At 45.0% G+C, this 16,623-nt stretch overlaps 1 protein-coding gene across 2 annotated transcripts in view; it reads left to right on the top strand.

The window, feature by feature from the left end:
* PRKG1 (protein kinase cGMP-dependent 1) overlaps positions 1-16,623 on the top strand; it is a 1,235,615-nt gene that overhangs the window by 77,213 nt on the left and 1,141,779 nt on the right. The window contains exon 1 of one of the 2 annotated variants that reach the window (XM_025850941.2): positions 4,525-5,069. The exons of the other annotated variant lie outside the window; for it this stretch is intronic. Within the exon in view, the coding sequence (XP_025706726.1) occupies positions 4,759-5,069 (311 nt within the window). The 5' untranslated portion in view covers positions 4,525-4,758. Of the gene's footprint in view, positions 1-4,524; positions 5,070-16,623 lie in introns of those variants that run through there. 2 annotated transcript variants of the gene reach the window in all.

The raw sequence follows: 16,623 nt of genomic DNA, 5'->3' as shown, positions 1-16,623 counted from the left end.
ACCATTAGAATTTTTACTTATATCCATTTAAAATATGGATTCCTGATGACTGAATCCACCACCAAATATAGTCCTAAGAATAATTCTGTAAGAGTTAATCAAATAGCAGGTGCTTTACTTATTGTGCTTTATCCATAGAAAGCCCATACGTCTGAAGTCCAGATTTCTATAAAAACAGTAAACCAAAAGGAGAACCTAGAATCTCTAATTTATTCAAGTGCAATTAAAATTCTGTCATCTGACTCATGCCCTTTATAGCCCAAAGACAGTTCCTATGGTATCTTCTTATGCATTGAAATAGGATGATTGTTTCCTTAAAACATATTGACACAAACAAATGTGTAAGTGGGTTTGTAATGTGCCTAAAATAATAGGAATTATGTTTACAGATCTTCCTTGGCCACTTCCTATCTGTAACTTCGAAGGCAAAATTTGATAAAGTAGGGAGTTGCAGCAATCCTGAATTAAATAGGGTGACCAGCTGTCCTGGTTGGTCCAGGACCAAGGGGTACCTAGGACTTTAGCTTTAAAACCGGGATAGTCCTAAGCGATTTTAGTATTAAAACCAGGACAATCCCAGATAGATGGGTGCAAGTTAGTCACCTTCAACGAGAATGAAATGGTGCTGGAGTGAAGACAGTTTTGGGAAGAAGAATTTATAAAAGTTCTCTTTCCGGCTCTTTCAGAATTTTCCAAATTCTTCCTCTTTCCACCTCCCCAAGTCAGTCGAAAAATGCTAAGGATATTCTTCTCTCTCTGGATCGAGAATCAAGACCTTAGCAACAGTTGGAAGTCCTGCAGAAGATAATGAGGGGCAGGGAGGGAGTCAGAGGTTGAACTCTGTATCCCGTGGTCTGGATTTGAATCCAGGCTTTGCCATCCATTAGGTGGGTGATACCTGCCTCCAATTTTTTCAAATGTAAGTGGAAGTAATAATAAAGACTCCCTGGTGGGGTTACATTAAACAGTGCCTGTCATGCATTAAGAGTTCAAGGAAGTTATGTTTATTGTGGCCTCTGATTAAGATTAGCAATTTAGAGCATGCCAGCATGTCTACCGGTAATGGTCACTTTCCTCTTTCTTAGAGGTACTTGTTAGCTGCAGCCTTTTTCTATAAGGGGTGGCTTCCATCACCTAAAAAGCTCAGCTGTGTTTTGTTTGTTTCTACTCAAGATATGTACGTGAAATGGCAGAAGAAAATTTCATACTTAGGACTCTTGCGGGAAATGTGGCATCAGTAGCATGGACACTTGGATGAGTGTCCTTTTGAGGCTAATTATGGTTTTCGTGAAGGATGATAAATTCTACAGACTTTATTTTCTTAAGAGCCACTATGAAGCTGCGTTATTGAATGCCTCATTAAATGGTTGTGAGATTGAATCCGGAAGGCATGATACAATGTATTCTCAGTCATGAGGGATGGGTGCAAAATTGAAGCACATCAATATGCCGAGGTGGGTTTGGCTACTGGTAGAACTCTGCTCCTCTTAGGGCAGGGACAAAGAGAGACCAGCTAAAGAGCCAGTTGTGAGTTGACTATGGAATTCTAGAGTATGAACTCAGTTCCTTCAGCATTGCATTGCTCTGTGTTTTAGCATCTACCATGGAGACCTCACCCCATGATATAGGCAGTGGGAGAGCTCAGTAGATCCCACTCCACTCCATTTCAGATTTGTGTATTCACTTCCTAGTAAGCAGAAAGTAGACTTGTGCCTGATCTCTGATCTTATAGTTTAGCCAACTTAACTTACCATGAGACACATAGTACATTTGTCTGTTGAAATGTAACTACGGGACCTTGATTTTTCACATAAAATTTATTTCCAGCATTTACCAAGGACAGTACAAAAGATGTTTAAAAAAAAGATTGGGATCACTCAAAAGGTTGAGTTGGAAAACCAGGCCCCTTAATATCTAAACAACCAGTCAAGAACATCATTGCAAAGCTTACTTAAAATATTCACTCTGACCTCAAGAATGGAAAGGTTGAGAATTCTGGATTTTGCATATGTAATTATAAAGTGAGGGGGGAATTAAATTATTCTTTTCATAGTATAGGCTAATATAACCTGATACATCCTTATACCTTGAATACTTTTTAAAAGCATAAGTCAGTTGTAATAGTCTTATGTTTTGGCCGTTTTACTTTCTTTGCATGTGTTATAACAGACTTCTGACTCTCAAGATAGACAGGCTTTCTACAAATGAAGAATCTTCTCTACTTTGTGCTGCCCATAAGTAACTCCATTTAAGCCTCAAATGAACCTTAAAACATAACTCTGCTTAGCAACTGTCTAAGGATATCCCCTGTACATTGCTTCTATTTCTAGACATAAACTCTTGGCCTCAAGGACCCCTATATAGATCTATAGGGAAAAAAGGCATTTAGTTCTAAACATTTTCCCATGGAAGAGTCCCCATAGGTTAAATAAAGTAAGAACTTGGCCTTTTGCCTGGGACAAGGAAATTGTCACATAAGCTCTCTTTTAGGATAGAGTCAGTTATACAAAGCCATAGACCTTCTGCTTGATTTAGTTTTAGTTAAAAAAACAATTCAGAACTATTTCACTGATGTCAGTATTTGTAAGTTACTCATGGTCTGTTCATTACCAATGAAACTGTTTCAAGGATTATCTACTTTATGTATTACATTCTGAAATAAATGCATTTCTGGAAATGTCTGTGTTGGAAAGCTGAAAAATTGTCTTACATCACCTGTGCTAAGAGCATTAGATCATGACCTGAGTGGAAGACTGTTTAGGATTGTACATCCTTTGTCCTGCACACCTCTAATTACAAACAGATGCACTTTTTTTTTTTTAAAGATTTTATTTATTTGACAGAGAGAGAGAGAGAGAGAGAGAGAGAGAGAGAGACGGCAAGAGAGGGAATACAAGCAGGGGGAGTGGGAGATGGAGAAGTGGACTCCCCTGCTGAGCAGGGAGCCCGATGCAGGGCTCCATCCCAGGACCCTGGGATCATGACCTGAGCAGAAGGCAGACGCTTAACGACTGAGCCACCCAGGCGCCCCAACAGAACACTTCGAATCAAAAAGTTGGTTAATGTGCCATTGGCTAGCTGGGTTTTTTTGTTTTTTGTTTTTTCCCTTTCTTAGCTCAGATAGAAAAAGTGTATTCAAAAGTAAAAGCAAACTTTTTTTTTTTTTTTTTTGAGACTGATATGTTCATTCTTGGCTAAGTTTAGATTCCAGGGAATAGTTCTGGATTGCAATTCGATTTTAATGTATTTTCTGTCGACTTTTAGTGTTAAGGAATGGCCAAATAGAGCACTAGTTTATAACACGGGGTGCTCAGGAATAGTAATTAGGGGGCTGCTAATAAAGGTGGTATAAAGTTGGATGAGTTGGTGAAGATTTAGCTAAATATTAGGAATTTAGGTGAGTAGTTAAGCATTAACATTTGTGGATTCTGAACATGTGTTCAGATGATGGGAGAATCCCCCTTCCACAGAAGAGATGCAACCTAGTTGTCATCATTTTAGGAAAGACTAAGTGGGCGGGGATGAGGGGAATGGGTAGGGGTGGGGTGATATAGCACAATTTTCTGCAACCCATCTGAGCTCCCCCTTCTCATGATCCCTCCTATATTCAGTTTGTGTCTTGCCATTCAAGTGTAAGGAGACCTTTCTAACAGCTTGGTTGTCACAGAGGGAATATTTTTAAAGATACAGTTCAATTTCAGGATGGACTTTTTGGAGCTCGGCACGGATTCCCCCCCCTCCTGCACCCCCCTCCTGTCCCCCACCCCAAGTTAAGCAAATGGAAGACGCGAGGCCCAGCCAGAAACTCTTCCGCAGACACTAGCTCAGGTGGGAGGGAGAGCTGAGCGGCCTTCTCGGGCCCAGACCTGAAAAGAGTTCCTTCGTGTGAGTTTGGCAGGGGCTGAGAGGGGGGGCAGTTGGCAGGGGTGGGAGAGAGCCGCCCCACTTGGGGAGAGGAGCCAGAGCCCCGCCCCCTTCGCCCCTTCCCCAAAGGCACCTGCGCGTCAGGGAGCCCCCCCCCCCCACCCCGCGCCCGGGGCGCGGGCTCCTCTGCGGCGGGAGGCAAGTTTCTTCTCCAGCCACCTGTGCGAGGCGCTCCCCGTGGGAAGGGTGGCGTGAGCGAGGGGACAGCGCCGCCACGCAGCTCGGGAGCCTCTGCTGGGGAGGCCGGCGGCCAGAACACCTCCGGACCCCGGAGCTTTTCGGATGCCGAGCCCGCCCGGCCCGAGGACGCGGCCGGGACCGTAGCCCAGCGGCCTCGAGGCCGGGGTGCCGGGGCGGCGGGGAGGGGTGGGGGGGAGGGGGTGCCCCGGCTGGCGCCTCCCCGGTCTGCGCGGGGTCCTCCCCGGCGTCTCCCCCACCTCCCCCACCCCGAAGTGGCGCGCCCGCCCGCTCCGCCCCGCCGCGCGGCTTATCAGGCGCCCCAGGCGCAGCGCCCGCTTCCTCCGGCGCCCGCCGCCCTGCGCCCGCCTCCGGCCCTGCGCTCGCCGCGCCTCGGCTCAGTCCCGGCTTGGACCTGCTGTCTTGCGGGCCCCGCGCTCAGCCTCTCCGGCGGCCCGGGAAGTGGGAGCTGCACCGAAAGTCGGCGCCGGAGCGGCGGACTGGGCATGCTCAGAAGCCAGGGCTGGCTCTGGGCTCGAGTAGGAAGCGTCTGCACTCGGGAGGCGGCGGCGACTTTGGGGAAAGTTGCCCGGAGAGGGGAGCAAGCCCCAAGGCGCGCGGCAGCGGCGGGCAGGCGCCCCGGCGGCCCGGAGGAGCATGGGCACCCTGCGGGATTTACAGTACGCGCTCCAGGAGAAGATCGAGGAGCTGAGGCAGCGGGATGCCCTCATCGACGAGCTGGAGCTGGAGTTGGATCAGAAGGACGAACTGATCCAGAAGCTGCAGAACGAGCTGGACAAGTACCGCTCGGTGATCCGGCCGGCCACCCAGCAGGCGCAGAAGCAGAGCGCCGGCACCTTGCAGGGCGAGCCGCGCACCAAGCGGCAGGCGATCTCCGCCGAGCCCACCGCCTTCGACCTCCAGGATCTCAGCCATGTGACCCTGCCCTTCTACCCCAAGAGCCCACAGTAAGCAGGGGTGCGGCGCCGGGTCCGCGCGGCGCCCTGTCGGTGGGGAGCTGCGGGTCTCTGTCTTGTGTGTCGGCCCCCGCCCCTCGCGCTTGCCATGTCTGTCCTCATCAGAGATGTTGCATTCTAACGGGCACTTCTCGCGCGCTGTGCACGTTTCTCAGAGCCACACTCGCTGCACCTACGTTTGCCTTCCGTGTCTTTGTCAGATGTCAAGCTATTTTTAAAAAATAGACATACACATTCGTATATGCCACCCACCGCACATAGTTTGAACGCGCCCCAGGTGTGTGTGTGTGTGTCTGTGTGTGTTTGTGCGTGTGAGTGAGTGAGTATGAGGAGAGGAATAAAAAGCCCCATCTCCCAAATGCCCTGGCAAACCTGCCCAGCCGGAAAATCCTAAATGCAGGCTCATCAGACTTGAAATGAAATGCGTCTGATACCACCCTTACTTTCTCTGCTTTTGTGGCTCTCCCGGATTTCTCGCCGGTACCCCTCAAACCTGAATGGGCTGTCATTATCAAAGTGTCAAAAATAAGCAAATACGCATAGAAAAGGGAAGATTTTTTTTGATTTCCCGAATTGGATGGCATTTACAGCCCGCAAATGGAAGCCCAGTCTGTTGAGTTTTTTTGAAAAAAATATTTTTTTCGTACCATCTAAGGGAGAATGTTGCTTGTTTTCCTTAAGGAATTTGCATAATGTTACCAGTGAGGTGCCTCCGGCTATCAAGAGGGTTGCATGTTTCCAGGGTCAAGCGTGAGAAGTACACTTACCTGAATTGACAATGTGAATACATTGTTTGCCTTACTCCTGGCTTCTGATGCAACCACTCTGGTATCCTTCTTGCATTTAGAGAACTATGTTCTGATGTCAGTGGGTTCCATAACTTGGGTAGGAAAATTGAATCCAACTTGTTATACACTTCTCAACGCAGAGACCTTATGGAGAGTAGAGTGGCAGGAACAGGAGATTAATATCGAATGAGGGAGAGCACCCAAAAGAATGGTATTTTTAATTAATAGGTAACGACATAATTGATAAAATGAAAGATTTTGCTACTCTATTCCCAACTACATCACACTGGCTGGATGACACGTGTTACATAATAATGCAAGCCCCCTTGGAACCCTGCACTTCGCAAACACAAGAAATTAATGTAAGGAGAAAGGGCAAATACATGATTGTCTCCATTTGTATTTGTCGAGCATGTACTGATTATACTTCTAAAAACTTAAGAGTTATACCTACATCTGTTGGTTCCCATAGAGCTTCTGCTGTTCCTCATGCAGGCTTAAGACGGAGTTTGTATTCTCCCACAGAGTGTAGGGAAGAAACTGTGAGGATACACATTTCAGAGATTCTGATCTCAGCAAGTTGCCCCGATCAGTAGACTTAGATTTGCCTTAGGAACCTGAATGATTCGCATTTACTTCAACTTTCTCCGGTAAATTAATTTGCAGTCCCAACATGCTTGCCTGTTTTAGCTAACGAGGTACATGGCCATCTCTCCTGGGCCAAGTTTTGCATAATGAAAAAATAACTCAAAGACAGCTCTCTGCATTTTTAAGCATTGCATAGGATCTCATTTTAGTATCTGCAGGACTTTGGAGTAACACAGAGAAAACTCTGCTTTTATAAAAAGACCATTTTAATAGGTTTTATAATGAAGCACGATCGAGCCAGCTGATAACTCCAGTTAAACATTGGATTAGAGAAGATCTGAAGGAATCTAGGCAGTACCAGTTTGAGCTGTAGGAATGGGGTAAGTTGTAGAAATCTCTTAGTGCTCAACATGTAGAACAAGTAGGTTTTTTTTTTTTACAAGTCCATGGTGGAAAATGAAATTAGCTTGGCAAATAATTCACACCATTCTGTTATAATAAACATTTTGTCTATGGAACAGTGCTGTGCGTTCTGATATTTATTTAATAATGTGCTTTAAAGAAATCAGCTGTTTAAGGTATCACCATGATGGTTTTGGTGATTCTGAAAGATTATATTGAAGAAAAGGATAGAATGTCTTCCAAGCTTAAATAATTTTGGAAAAACATCTGTTCTTTTTTCACACTTACATAAAGAAAACTAGAATAAAATTGGCTTAAGTGGTAGAGTGTACCTTTCTTGAAAGAGAAGTTACATTGTATGCAAAATGATTATACCTTATGTCATTTGAATGATTGTGCAAGGTAGCTCCACAAAGAATTAGGAAAACTTGCCAAACCAAAGAAGACTTGCTCGAATTTCAATTTATTTCACTTTGAGTAATCTGATTATACAGGCTGACTGGCAACAAGTGTTTATGTCTTTATATTTTGCTTTTAGTGCAACTTATATATAGTCCTCTTTCTTAAACTCACACACGGATCATTGTGAGTTCAAGTTAAAAGGAAACCACCTGAATAGCCTCAAATGGATTTCAAATTCACTTTCCTGTGAATTTTCTGTTCCCTTTTCACTAGATGTAGGCAACTGCCCAGCTAAGGTTCTGTTCATTTATCTGATATATGCAAATATGGTTACTTTTTGCTTACTGAGATTGCCCTCTGAGGATTATAATTTTGAAAAACTTTTTTAAATGATTTTTGATCATTTAAAAATAGTGTAAAATGTAAATTATTAACTTAAATCATTTTTAACATTTTTGATTTGGAATTTTCCCTGTAAGCTGGGAATGGGAGGCAATGCTTTGTCAGAGCCAGGGAGCTCCTGCTGAACGTGCGTGCGTGTGTGTGTGTGTGTGTGTGTGTGTGTGTGTTTTGGGGGACTGGTGGGTGTTTTTGTTTCTTTCACACCTGTATAGAAATAGTCCTTAAGTCCTTCCTCTGTTAGGAATGTGAAGCAAAGAACTGATGTAGAAGTTGGCACTATATTCCATTACTACCACATAACTACTTGAGAATGTAAAACTATTAGGCCATATGTTTTGAAATAAATTGAACAAATCAAAAAATGAAAAAAATATAAAATCCATTTTATGAGATCGGATAGTCTGTTGGTTATGTATACAGGATGGTTCTTATGAACTTTTAAAGTAATTTTATTTCATCATACTTCATTCCTGAAAACTCTGTAACAGGTCAGAACATTTACTCTGGTATTTTGATCTAAACCCTTTACCTGTTGTAAGTATTCTCAAATCCTTTCCATTTTGCTGTCCCGGGGTTACATGTCATTTCAGTTGGGCTGTATAGACTTAAGTTCCTATAAAAAGTTGTCAGTGTCTCTGAATTTTTGTTCAGCTGGTGCTTTTCACCCCAGAGGTAGCTGAATTTAAGAGAACGATGTTATGTTTTGTAACGTTTCACTCTTTGGTTGTGAAATATTTTGGCAGAGCTGAGGGCAAAAAGAAATGGATTTTCTTATTTTTAGGGAGGCATTGATTTTAACAAGCTCTTACATGATCTTTTAAACCTGGGCACAAGTACATCTCTAGAGAAACAGTATCTTCCTAAAGGCTGTGTGTTAAATTTTGTAGGAAAGTTGAGAGAATACTAGAATTTTGGTATAATCATCGATGGTTAGAATATTAAAATACAGATTTATTCAGAAGGAGCAATTACATTCCAGATGGGCCCTACAGTTCAGCTGAATACTTTTATGGGATGTCTGCAATGCGCAGCTATCCTGAGGGGTTAGAGGTGAGAGAGACAGAGGCCCTGCATGGAGGAGTTAATGCTACACAAGTAAGTGTTTGGAACACTCCGGGCTCGCGTGTGCGCACGCGTGCGCTGTCCAGCCGCCCAGCCTTGAGCACCCACTGTTCCCCATCAGCAAAGCTCCGAATCTCAGAAAGTCCCTTCAGCCCTGCACCTCCTACAAGCACAACCCTGATCGGAGCTGTAACCGGCCCCACTGGCTGAGAGCGTTTCAAGGAACCAAGCAGCAGACGGTTAAAACTCGCCAAGACATGGAGTCCCGCTCGGAAAGAAAACAACTTTTCTTTTCCCCCTCGCTTCCGACTAGTCTCATGGAGAATCATCTTTCATGCCCCAGACCAGCACGGCAGATTGCTTACATAGTGAGGCCACTGGGCCGGAGATGAGAATGGAGCCTGAAGTCAGTTTCGGAAAGTCATCTCCCTTGTTTTGGTGGAGGAGTTGAATTCCAACTTAACGCTGTCCTAATAGACTTTCCCATTGAAGTTGCATCGATCATTTGACACGGCGGCCTGCGCATTAAAACTGAGGTCGTGGAAGCTTTCAGAAAAATGTCTGAGACCAGGTTGCTTAAAACCCGGTTCGGGGGTTTGGAAACACGGTGAAGTTGTGTGCCCCTGCACTGGGGCTTATAATGAAAACCCTGACAAGCCCTTAAACAGAGTGGCTCCGGAGGATGCCCGAGAATATCCATGGCCAGCTTCCTTGCTCTCCTGGGCCACATTTCCAGGCGCCTGCTGCTTAGTATTTCACTAAAGAGTTGGGCACACCATGTTTCTGTTGTTGCTGTTTGCAGGTTATAAGGCGTATGGACGCATATTTTCCCCCCTGTCTGCTTAGCCGCAGAGGGTCTCCATGGTATCCTAGCAACCGGATTTGAACACCAGTCTGCTGTTCTTTCTGCCAGGTCTGCCAGAGGTGCTGTTGCCCATCCAGGGACCCGGGGCCTCTGCTGGCCCTCAGACCCTCTGCCTCGAGCCCTCCCTGTTCCGGAGCGCAGGACAATGTGATCAATTAAGCACGTGGGGGAAGCCGCAGTTACCAGTATGCTCCCCTACTTATTATGCAGTCACATCTGTGGCATTTTGAATCCTAATGTGAATGGTGGAGATGGCAGGGCTTGCCGCCTCTCCCCTGACAGCCCTCTCCACTTGCTCGCGCCCAGCCCCGCGACACCGGCTCTCCCTGTACTCCTTGGCATCTCAACATCTCCTTCACATTCACGCCCGGCGAAGTTAAATAGGCGCAGCCCGTGGGAACTCCCGGGGTGTAATTGTGAGTGAGCGTGGAGGAATGTGTTCCCTCCAAAACGGTCGCCGCAGGTCCTGCCCGTACACACAATGGCACAAAGACTGAGGCTGCATGAAAACAGGTGTTTAACAAGAGGTGGGGCTCCTCGCATCCTCTCAGAAGGGTCTTGCATCTGAATGGGTTTTATAATCGTGGTTATTACTAGAAACAAAGCAGGAGAGTATAGTGGGAAGGAGAGAGGGGTGGGTGGGGGTGGGGTGCACAAAATGAGTATTTTGGGGAAGTGCTCAAGGACCATGCAAGATGGATAAGGGAAGGGCGAGACCAGAGGAGCATCGTTAAAGCCGTACCATAGTTGTGGAGACGCTGGGAAGGAGTGATGGGTTTTGTGGGCCAGTAAATGGGCAGTGACTGGAACCGAACTGACAAGACAGCACTTTGTGGAGGAGGACAGCCGTAGGGAGGAGACGCCTGGACGGGAGGACATCGCAGGCTGGCCTTCTCTGGGAGTGGGAGCCATCCTGGGCTTGTGGCAGAGAACCATCAAGATGTTTCCCTTTAGACCAGTGCCCCGTTTGAATGCCGTGTATTGTCCCTTTGAAACATCCCTCGGTCTGGATTGCCAGGAGGCTTTGGGGGTGTTTGTGCAGGTTGTAGTGCAGAAGAAAAGCATGAGGAGAGCAAGTCAGTGCATCACGGTTTCTGAAAAAAGCAGGTCAGAAGGGCACTGCCTGTCTCCATCACAACGGCAACCATTTATGTAGCACTTACTCTGTGTCAGACACTGCTCCCTGTGTTTTCCATAGATTGGCTCTTGGATCGCTCCAACAGCCCTCGGAGGGAGACTCCAAATTATCCCCATTTCAAGGCACTGAGGTACAGGTCATGAAGCTCAGAGAAGCTAAGACGTGACTTGCCCAAGGTCACACGCTTTGTAAAAGGCTGAGCCTAAATTCCAACTGCAGAGCTGATTTCCCAGCCACCAGGCTCTTCTGCTTCCCAAAGGGTTGTGAGGTTTAGGCAGTTGCGCCCAAACCCACTGAATAGCATATAGGCTGTTCTCAGGGGAGTGTCTGTTCACCTGTAATAGGAGGCAGAAGTACTTGGGAGAAGCGGAAAAATAAGACAGTGCTTCCCAAGGTGCACATTAGAATCATCTGGGGAACTTGAAAAAAAAAATCCAATGCCTGGGTTTTACCCCAAGCCAGTTAAAGTAATGATGCTTGAGAGTGCAAGCACCCGCCAGTATTTTTTAAAGATTTCTCCAGGTAGCTCCAATGTGAAGGACCAGGATACACTTCCCACTTTAAAGGAGTTGGCCGTTTCTATTGGTGGAAACCTTTAAGTCCTAGGGGCTTACAAACGCAGTAGATTTTTTTTTTCCCCTCAATTTGCGGTTTATCCGCCCACACAAGTGATCATTACTCGACCTAGCTCGTTGGTTCTCTGACCTTGACTGCATGTTAGAATCACCTGGGGGAACTTAAAAAAATATCTTCCCTGGGGAGGTGAGGTCTCCTCACGTCCAAGGATTCTGATTTAATTGCTCTGGGGTGGACATGGGAGGGATAGATATATTATTTCAGCTCCTGAGATGATTCTAATACGCAGCCGGTGTTGAGCACCTCCTCTGTAGTCCATTCAAGCCCGGTTACTCCAGGTGACTTGAATTCCCATTCTTCGGGAAAGCGCTTTCCTGGGTCCACTTTGAGCAACCCAGATGCCCGGCTTGCCGTGGAGCCAGGCAGCTCCGGCTCCCATCTGCCCCCAGGCCTGCAGCCTCTGCACCTGTTGGTCTGTCGGTCCGCTGGTGCTCTCTGGGGTTACCTACCAGGACCCGGGCACACAAAAGTGGCAGCAGTTCCGCTCGAAAGGTAAGTGCGTTTCCTCTTTCCTGCCAGCCATGAGTCCTGGCCACCGTTCAAATATGACACACGTTAGGATCAGCCATCATTCCAAGTGTGTTTTCCACCGCCCGGGGGGCCACTGCCTCATTAAGCAGTAAGACTGTTTCCTTGGGTCCCAGATACTTGGGCGAAACGTTAAGTCTAAGAAGGTGAGACAATGATGAGCCCCTCGGAGGAGTAGCACTGGGCTTGTAGCGCCTCTCCTTCTGGTATGTGATGTCTCTGCAGCCTGCCACAGTTTTTTTTCCCCGACAGATATTTTATCCTTTTAAGGAAAACAGCCTGTGCTCAGGCTGAGGAGTACTTTCCAAAGAGCCTTCAGAGAAAGCAGAGCGAACACATTCAAGCTCTCTCAGTCCCCTTTCCAGAATGTTTGGTTTACGTGAGCAGATCTGGGCACTGCCAACAGACAGAGGAGAGGTCTGAAGTGACACCCACGATGTGTCCCTCCGGAAACGCTCCTGGGGGGTGGGGGATGGGAACTCCTGCACCCAGTGGTCATAACCCCACTGCAGCCCGATTGCCAGCTCTTGGGGTCTCTTCGTGCCTTCTCTCCCCTTAACACCGTTGTTAAAAACTCTCAAGATGTTCCTAATTGTCTCTGATAGGAGCCTATTTACATTTGCAATTTAATCGTCTTTTGGTAAAAGTAATCTTCTTAGAATGGGGGTTAGCGAGAAGTCATTTTGTCTCCTTTCCCCTCCTAAAATATGAAAACGTATTCGGGTGGTGGATAGCGTGGAAGCACAGACTAGGTATAATAGGGCTGCCCAGAGGGTTGGGGGCATTAATTATGCACGTGATTATGAATCCATGATTCCTTATGAATCGTAAGGGAAGTAAACACTTGCATTATGAATCCAGCTTCATGTCCTGCATTTGGTTATGGGGCCGGCCTAAATGGGGAGGATAGGAGGGGATTAGCAACAATAAAGAAACACACACAAAAAGCATCTGTTCACTTATTGGGCTTAGCAGTTTGAAGCAGAACGGTGGGCAAGAGTTCCTGGGTGGGCACTGGGACGATATCTGTGTTAGAGTTCTGTTCTGAGAATAGAAGGAAGGACGTGTGTTAGTATAGAAAAAAAAAAAAACCCAGTGACGATTTAGTGTCCATGTATATGAATTGCACCGTGTCAAAAATAGAATGAGTTAATACTAAAAACCTTTGCCTCGCTAAAAATCATAAATGCTAATTAAACTTCACCGATGCCATTTCATTGACTTGTACTTAGGTGTAGTGAGTTAGACCCTGCAAAGCAGAAAGTAAATAGCTTAAATTATTAATATGTGTCAAAAGTTGGTCTCCTAATGCTCTTGGCCTTCTACTGTTTGGTTTTATGTTCCCACTTCTAGATGATACCTGCTCTTTAGGCATAGCACTAGATTTCTTTGAACATGAAACAATTACAGTGTCAGCCAGTCAGTTTAATTTGGTTAATTGTATTCAATGTCAGTGATGACAAGTACACCTGAGTTGAGCAAAATAATTTTGCTGTTTTCTGAAACAGTTGTATTATGGTAATATCAAGCTTTCAGCAGATCGGGGCCAAAGAATAATGAGATAACGTGAGGGAAAAACATTTCCTTTCTGGATCTACTGTATATCATCTTAGCGGTCCGACCCTATCAATAAATTATGGCTTTGCCTGTGCTTCTAAGTCTGGACTGAGAGGAAAGAAGAAAGGTTGTCATGACAAGGAAGAAAAATGGGATTCTGAACGTTGCCCCTCTGGGGCTGTTGCTACCCATGGACGGAAGGGAGGCTTGACGGCACTCCTGCGCCTGCAGGTGGCTGGCGATCACGTGGTACGCACCGGCCCAACTCCACACTCCCATCTTCATGAGACACACTTTGCCGAAATCCCTGGTAACTGAGTAGCACATTTTATATTATGGCGAGGCTGAAAAGATGACCCTCTGCTAGACTTGTACCAGCCTGACAGGATGTCTCCACTCCTTCACAGAGGAACATTAAACATCTGAATGGGACAGGTTCCATCTTGCTCGGCCCACAGTGGCAACTCATTGTCAGTGGGAGGAGAGAAACAAGGAGAGGCCATTCGGTGATCCCCAGGGCGTCCGCGGCCTGCACCAGCAAGCATGGTTCTCTCTGGTCATCGTGGTCTTCACGGGAGCTAATTGCTTCCCCCCTTATTTAGGAACTGTTTGAAGATAGCAAGCTTTGAAGAACAGGCCCACAGAAACTCAGATGAGTAAAAGTAGTTTCTGACTGGAAGACCCATTCAGTGAATCCCTCTTCATTTTGAGTAAAGGCATTGTATTTAAGAGAACTTTTTCACTTCCGAATTGTTAGAGGACATTTTTTTTCTTTTCCATAGCGTATGGTACAGTACAAAATGAAAGAATTGCTCAGTTTCTAGCTATTCACTTAATACTCAACTTCATAAAAATGTAATACACAAGTCTGTCATTCATTTGTATGAATGATGTTTCTTGTGAGAGATCTGAAAAGCTTTGGAATATTGTAAAAAAAAAAAAAAAGGAAGTGGAGACTTTTTTAAAAATAGTGGTAGCCTTGATCAGGAAACAGTTCTTTTTCTTTTTCTTCAAAATTTCACTTTAGACTTTTGGTGGTTCTTCATGAAAGGGAAAGATGACAGGAAGAATTATCTGTCTGACTCTGCCTTCCAGATGTTTTAGCATTCCTTAGTTTGGACATCTCCATTCTCTTGTGGGGACAAGGAGTGACAAGGACTATACCATTCCTGGTTCAGGGAGCACTGGATGGCACACAACTAAATGGACATTCCTTTGAAACAGTCCTCATGAAAAGGAATGGCGACTAACATATCAAGCCCACTGTGAGCGGAGCGTCTTTTATTAACTTCTTGCTACCTCTCTACATACTTCGTGAAGTCATCCAGCCTTGGCTTTTTCATGGCGTTGCTGGAGACATTGAGATGTTCCCCTCCCCTTCTCTTTGAGTTTTGATGGGAAATGCCTAGACTGAAAAAAACACGTTGTAGGTTTTTTTGATAGGCAACTGCGAAAAGAGTATGGCCCATGCCTTTTGAAATAATAACTACAGGAAAAACTTCCAGAAACGGAGAATTCAGGCACTTGGAAGCATCATCTATGTGTGTCTGAGAATTTGCTGACATGTTGCTGAATAATTACAAGGAGTTATTTCAGAAAATTCTGATATTTGAAGAGTACCCTATTTCCACTGAAACGTATATTCCATTTGTAGCATAATCATGCTTATTTTAAGCAAGCCAGAGGTACGCTTGTGCACTGTCGGAAACGAAACGATTAAAAGAGAACCAGTATTGAAATATTTTGGTGAAGATACCACCTCAAGATGTACAGAGAGGTGAATCAAATGGAATGCATCACTAGAACTTTCCTCATAAAGTATAAGACGAAACGTTGGTCATCACAGAGTAGCCTACCTTTCTCAGGTGACCCTTTCTCTTCTGTGGCTTCTTTTACCTTTTGCTACCCTCCACATCATCAGCCAGCACAGGGCAGAGCTCTACCTACTGGATTCTGAAGCGTTACTGTCAGGGTGATAAATGGAAAGTAACCCAAGTATGCATTTATTTGTGTTGGCAAGAGTGGTATTCTCTGGCAGATGAATTTAGAGGTTATTAAATTATATCTAGGTGAACCCTTGCTAGTGGGTTTTCAAATCATCTATGGCAGGTTCTTCCCCTTCTCCCCCTTCTTGACTTCCAGTTCTGTATTTCCAACTGCTGTTTGTGGTTCAGTGCATTGCTTTATCATCATAAAGGGGAAAACTTTTGTTGCTCAAATTAGACTCACTTTTTTCCCCCTTCACATCTTCTTCCTTTTTTTTTTTTTTCTCTGCACATGGAGAACAGTTTCTCTCATCTTCACAGAAATCCTTTATAAAGTGCAGGTAGTAATTATTATTTTTCTGAGTGTATGCTACATCTGCTTTCTGCTTTCCTTTGTCACAGGAATCTCTTAGCATCCTGTTTTTTTCAGATGGGGAAAATGAGGCACAAAGACATTCAACAACTTGCCCCAAATAATATAGTGGGCTGCAGCACTCAGATGCACATCCGCGTGACCCCAGAGACCATGCTCGTTCTGGATGTGCTCTGTGGTGTAGCCCATCGTCCCAACTGCTCAGTGTTTAGCACAAGTTCCCTTTTACAGTTTTATTTCTTTTATTAAACTTTTCAGTAATTTTTTACCTACCTGCATTTTCCATATGCCATCTACTTGTAGACCCACGGTGGCGACAGGTGCATTTTCTTTTAGGGACTAGCACAGCTTAGTGTCATGGAAGGTTCTTCTCACAATAAAGCTGTGTTTTTGCTGTATTCAAACTGTTGTTAAATACAACTGCTCGTGCCTAAGGCATTTTTTTTTTTTTTGCTCTAGCATACATAGAAAGTTTCCCCCATTTTGTACTCGTGCTTATATATCTTGGGTCTTTTTGGCAAAAAAAATATTTCCAGTGGCCTTTGTCCTTATTGAATCAAATCCCCATTTTAAAGAAATATTCTCATAATTTACCAATGATTCATTTCTCTATTTTCCCCTCAATATTAGCATCTTAACTTGAGTAGTATTAGAAAGTTTATTAAGTTTACTTTCTGATTCTTTTTTTCTGGTAATTAATAAACATATTCTGCGGATTGAATTTCAGTTGTTTGGTTATTTGTTTAGTCATTTTCCAAAATATCACCAGGGTAACTCTTCTGGCATAGGGCTATACTAGATGCATCTCTTTCTCACCCC

This window comes from Callorhinus ursinus, unplaced genomic scaffold, assembly GCF_003265705.2.
Source record: "Callorhinus ursinus isolate GAN/ISIS: 27379988/994484 unplaced genomic scaffold, GSC_fseal_2.0 scaffold32, whole genome shotgun sequence".
NCBI lineage: Eukaryota > Metazoa > Chordata > Mammalia > Carnivora > Otariidae > Callorhinus > Callorhinus ursinus.
This window is presented reverse-complemented; position numbering and strand designations above follow the sequence as displayed.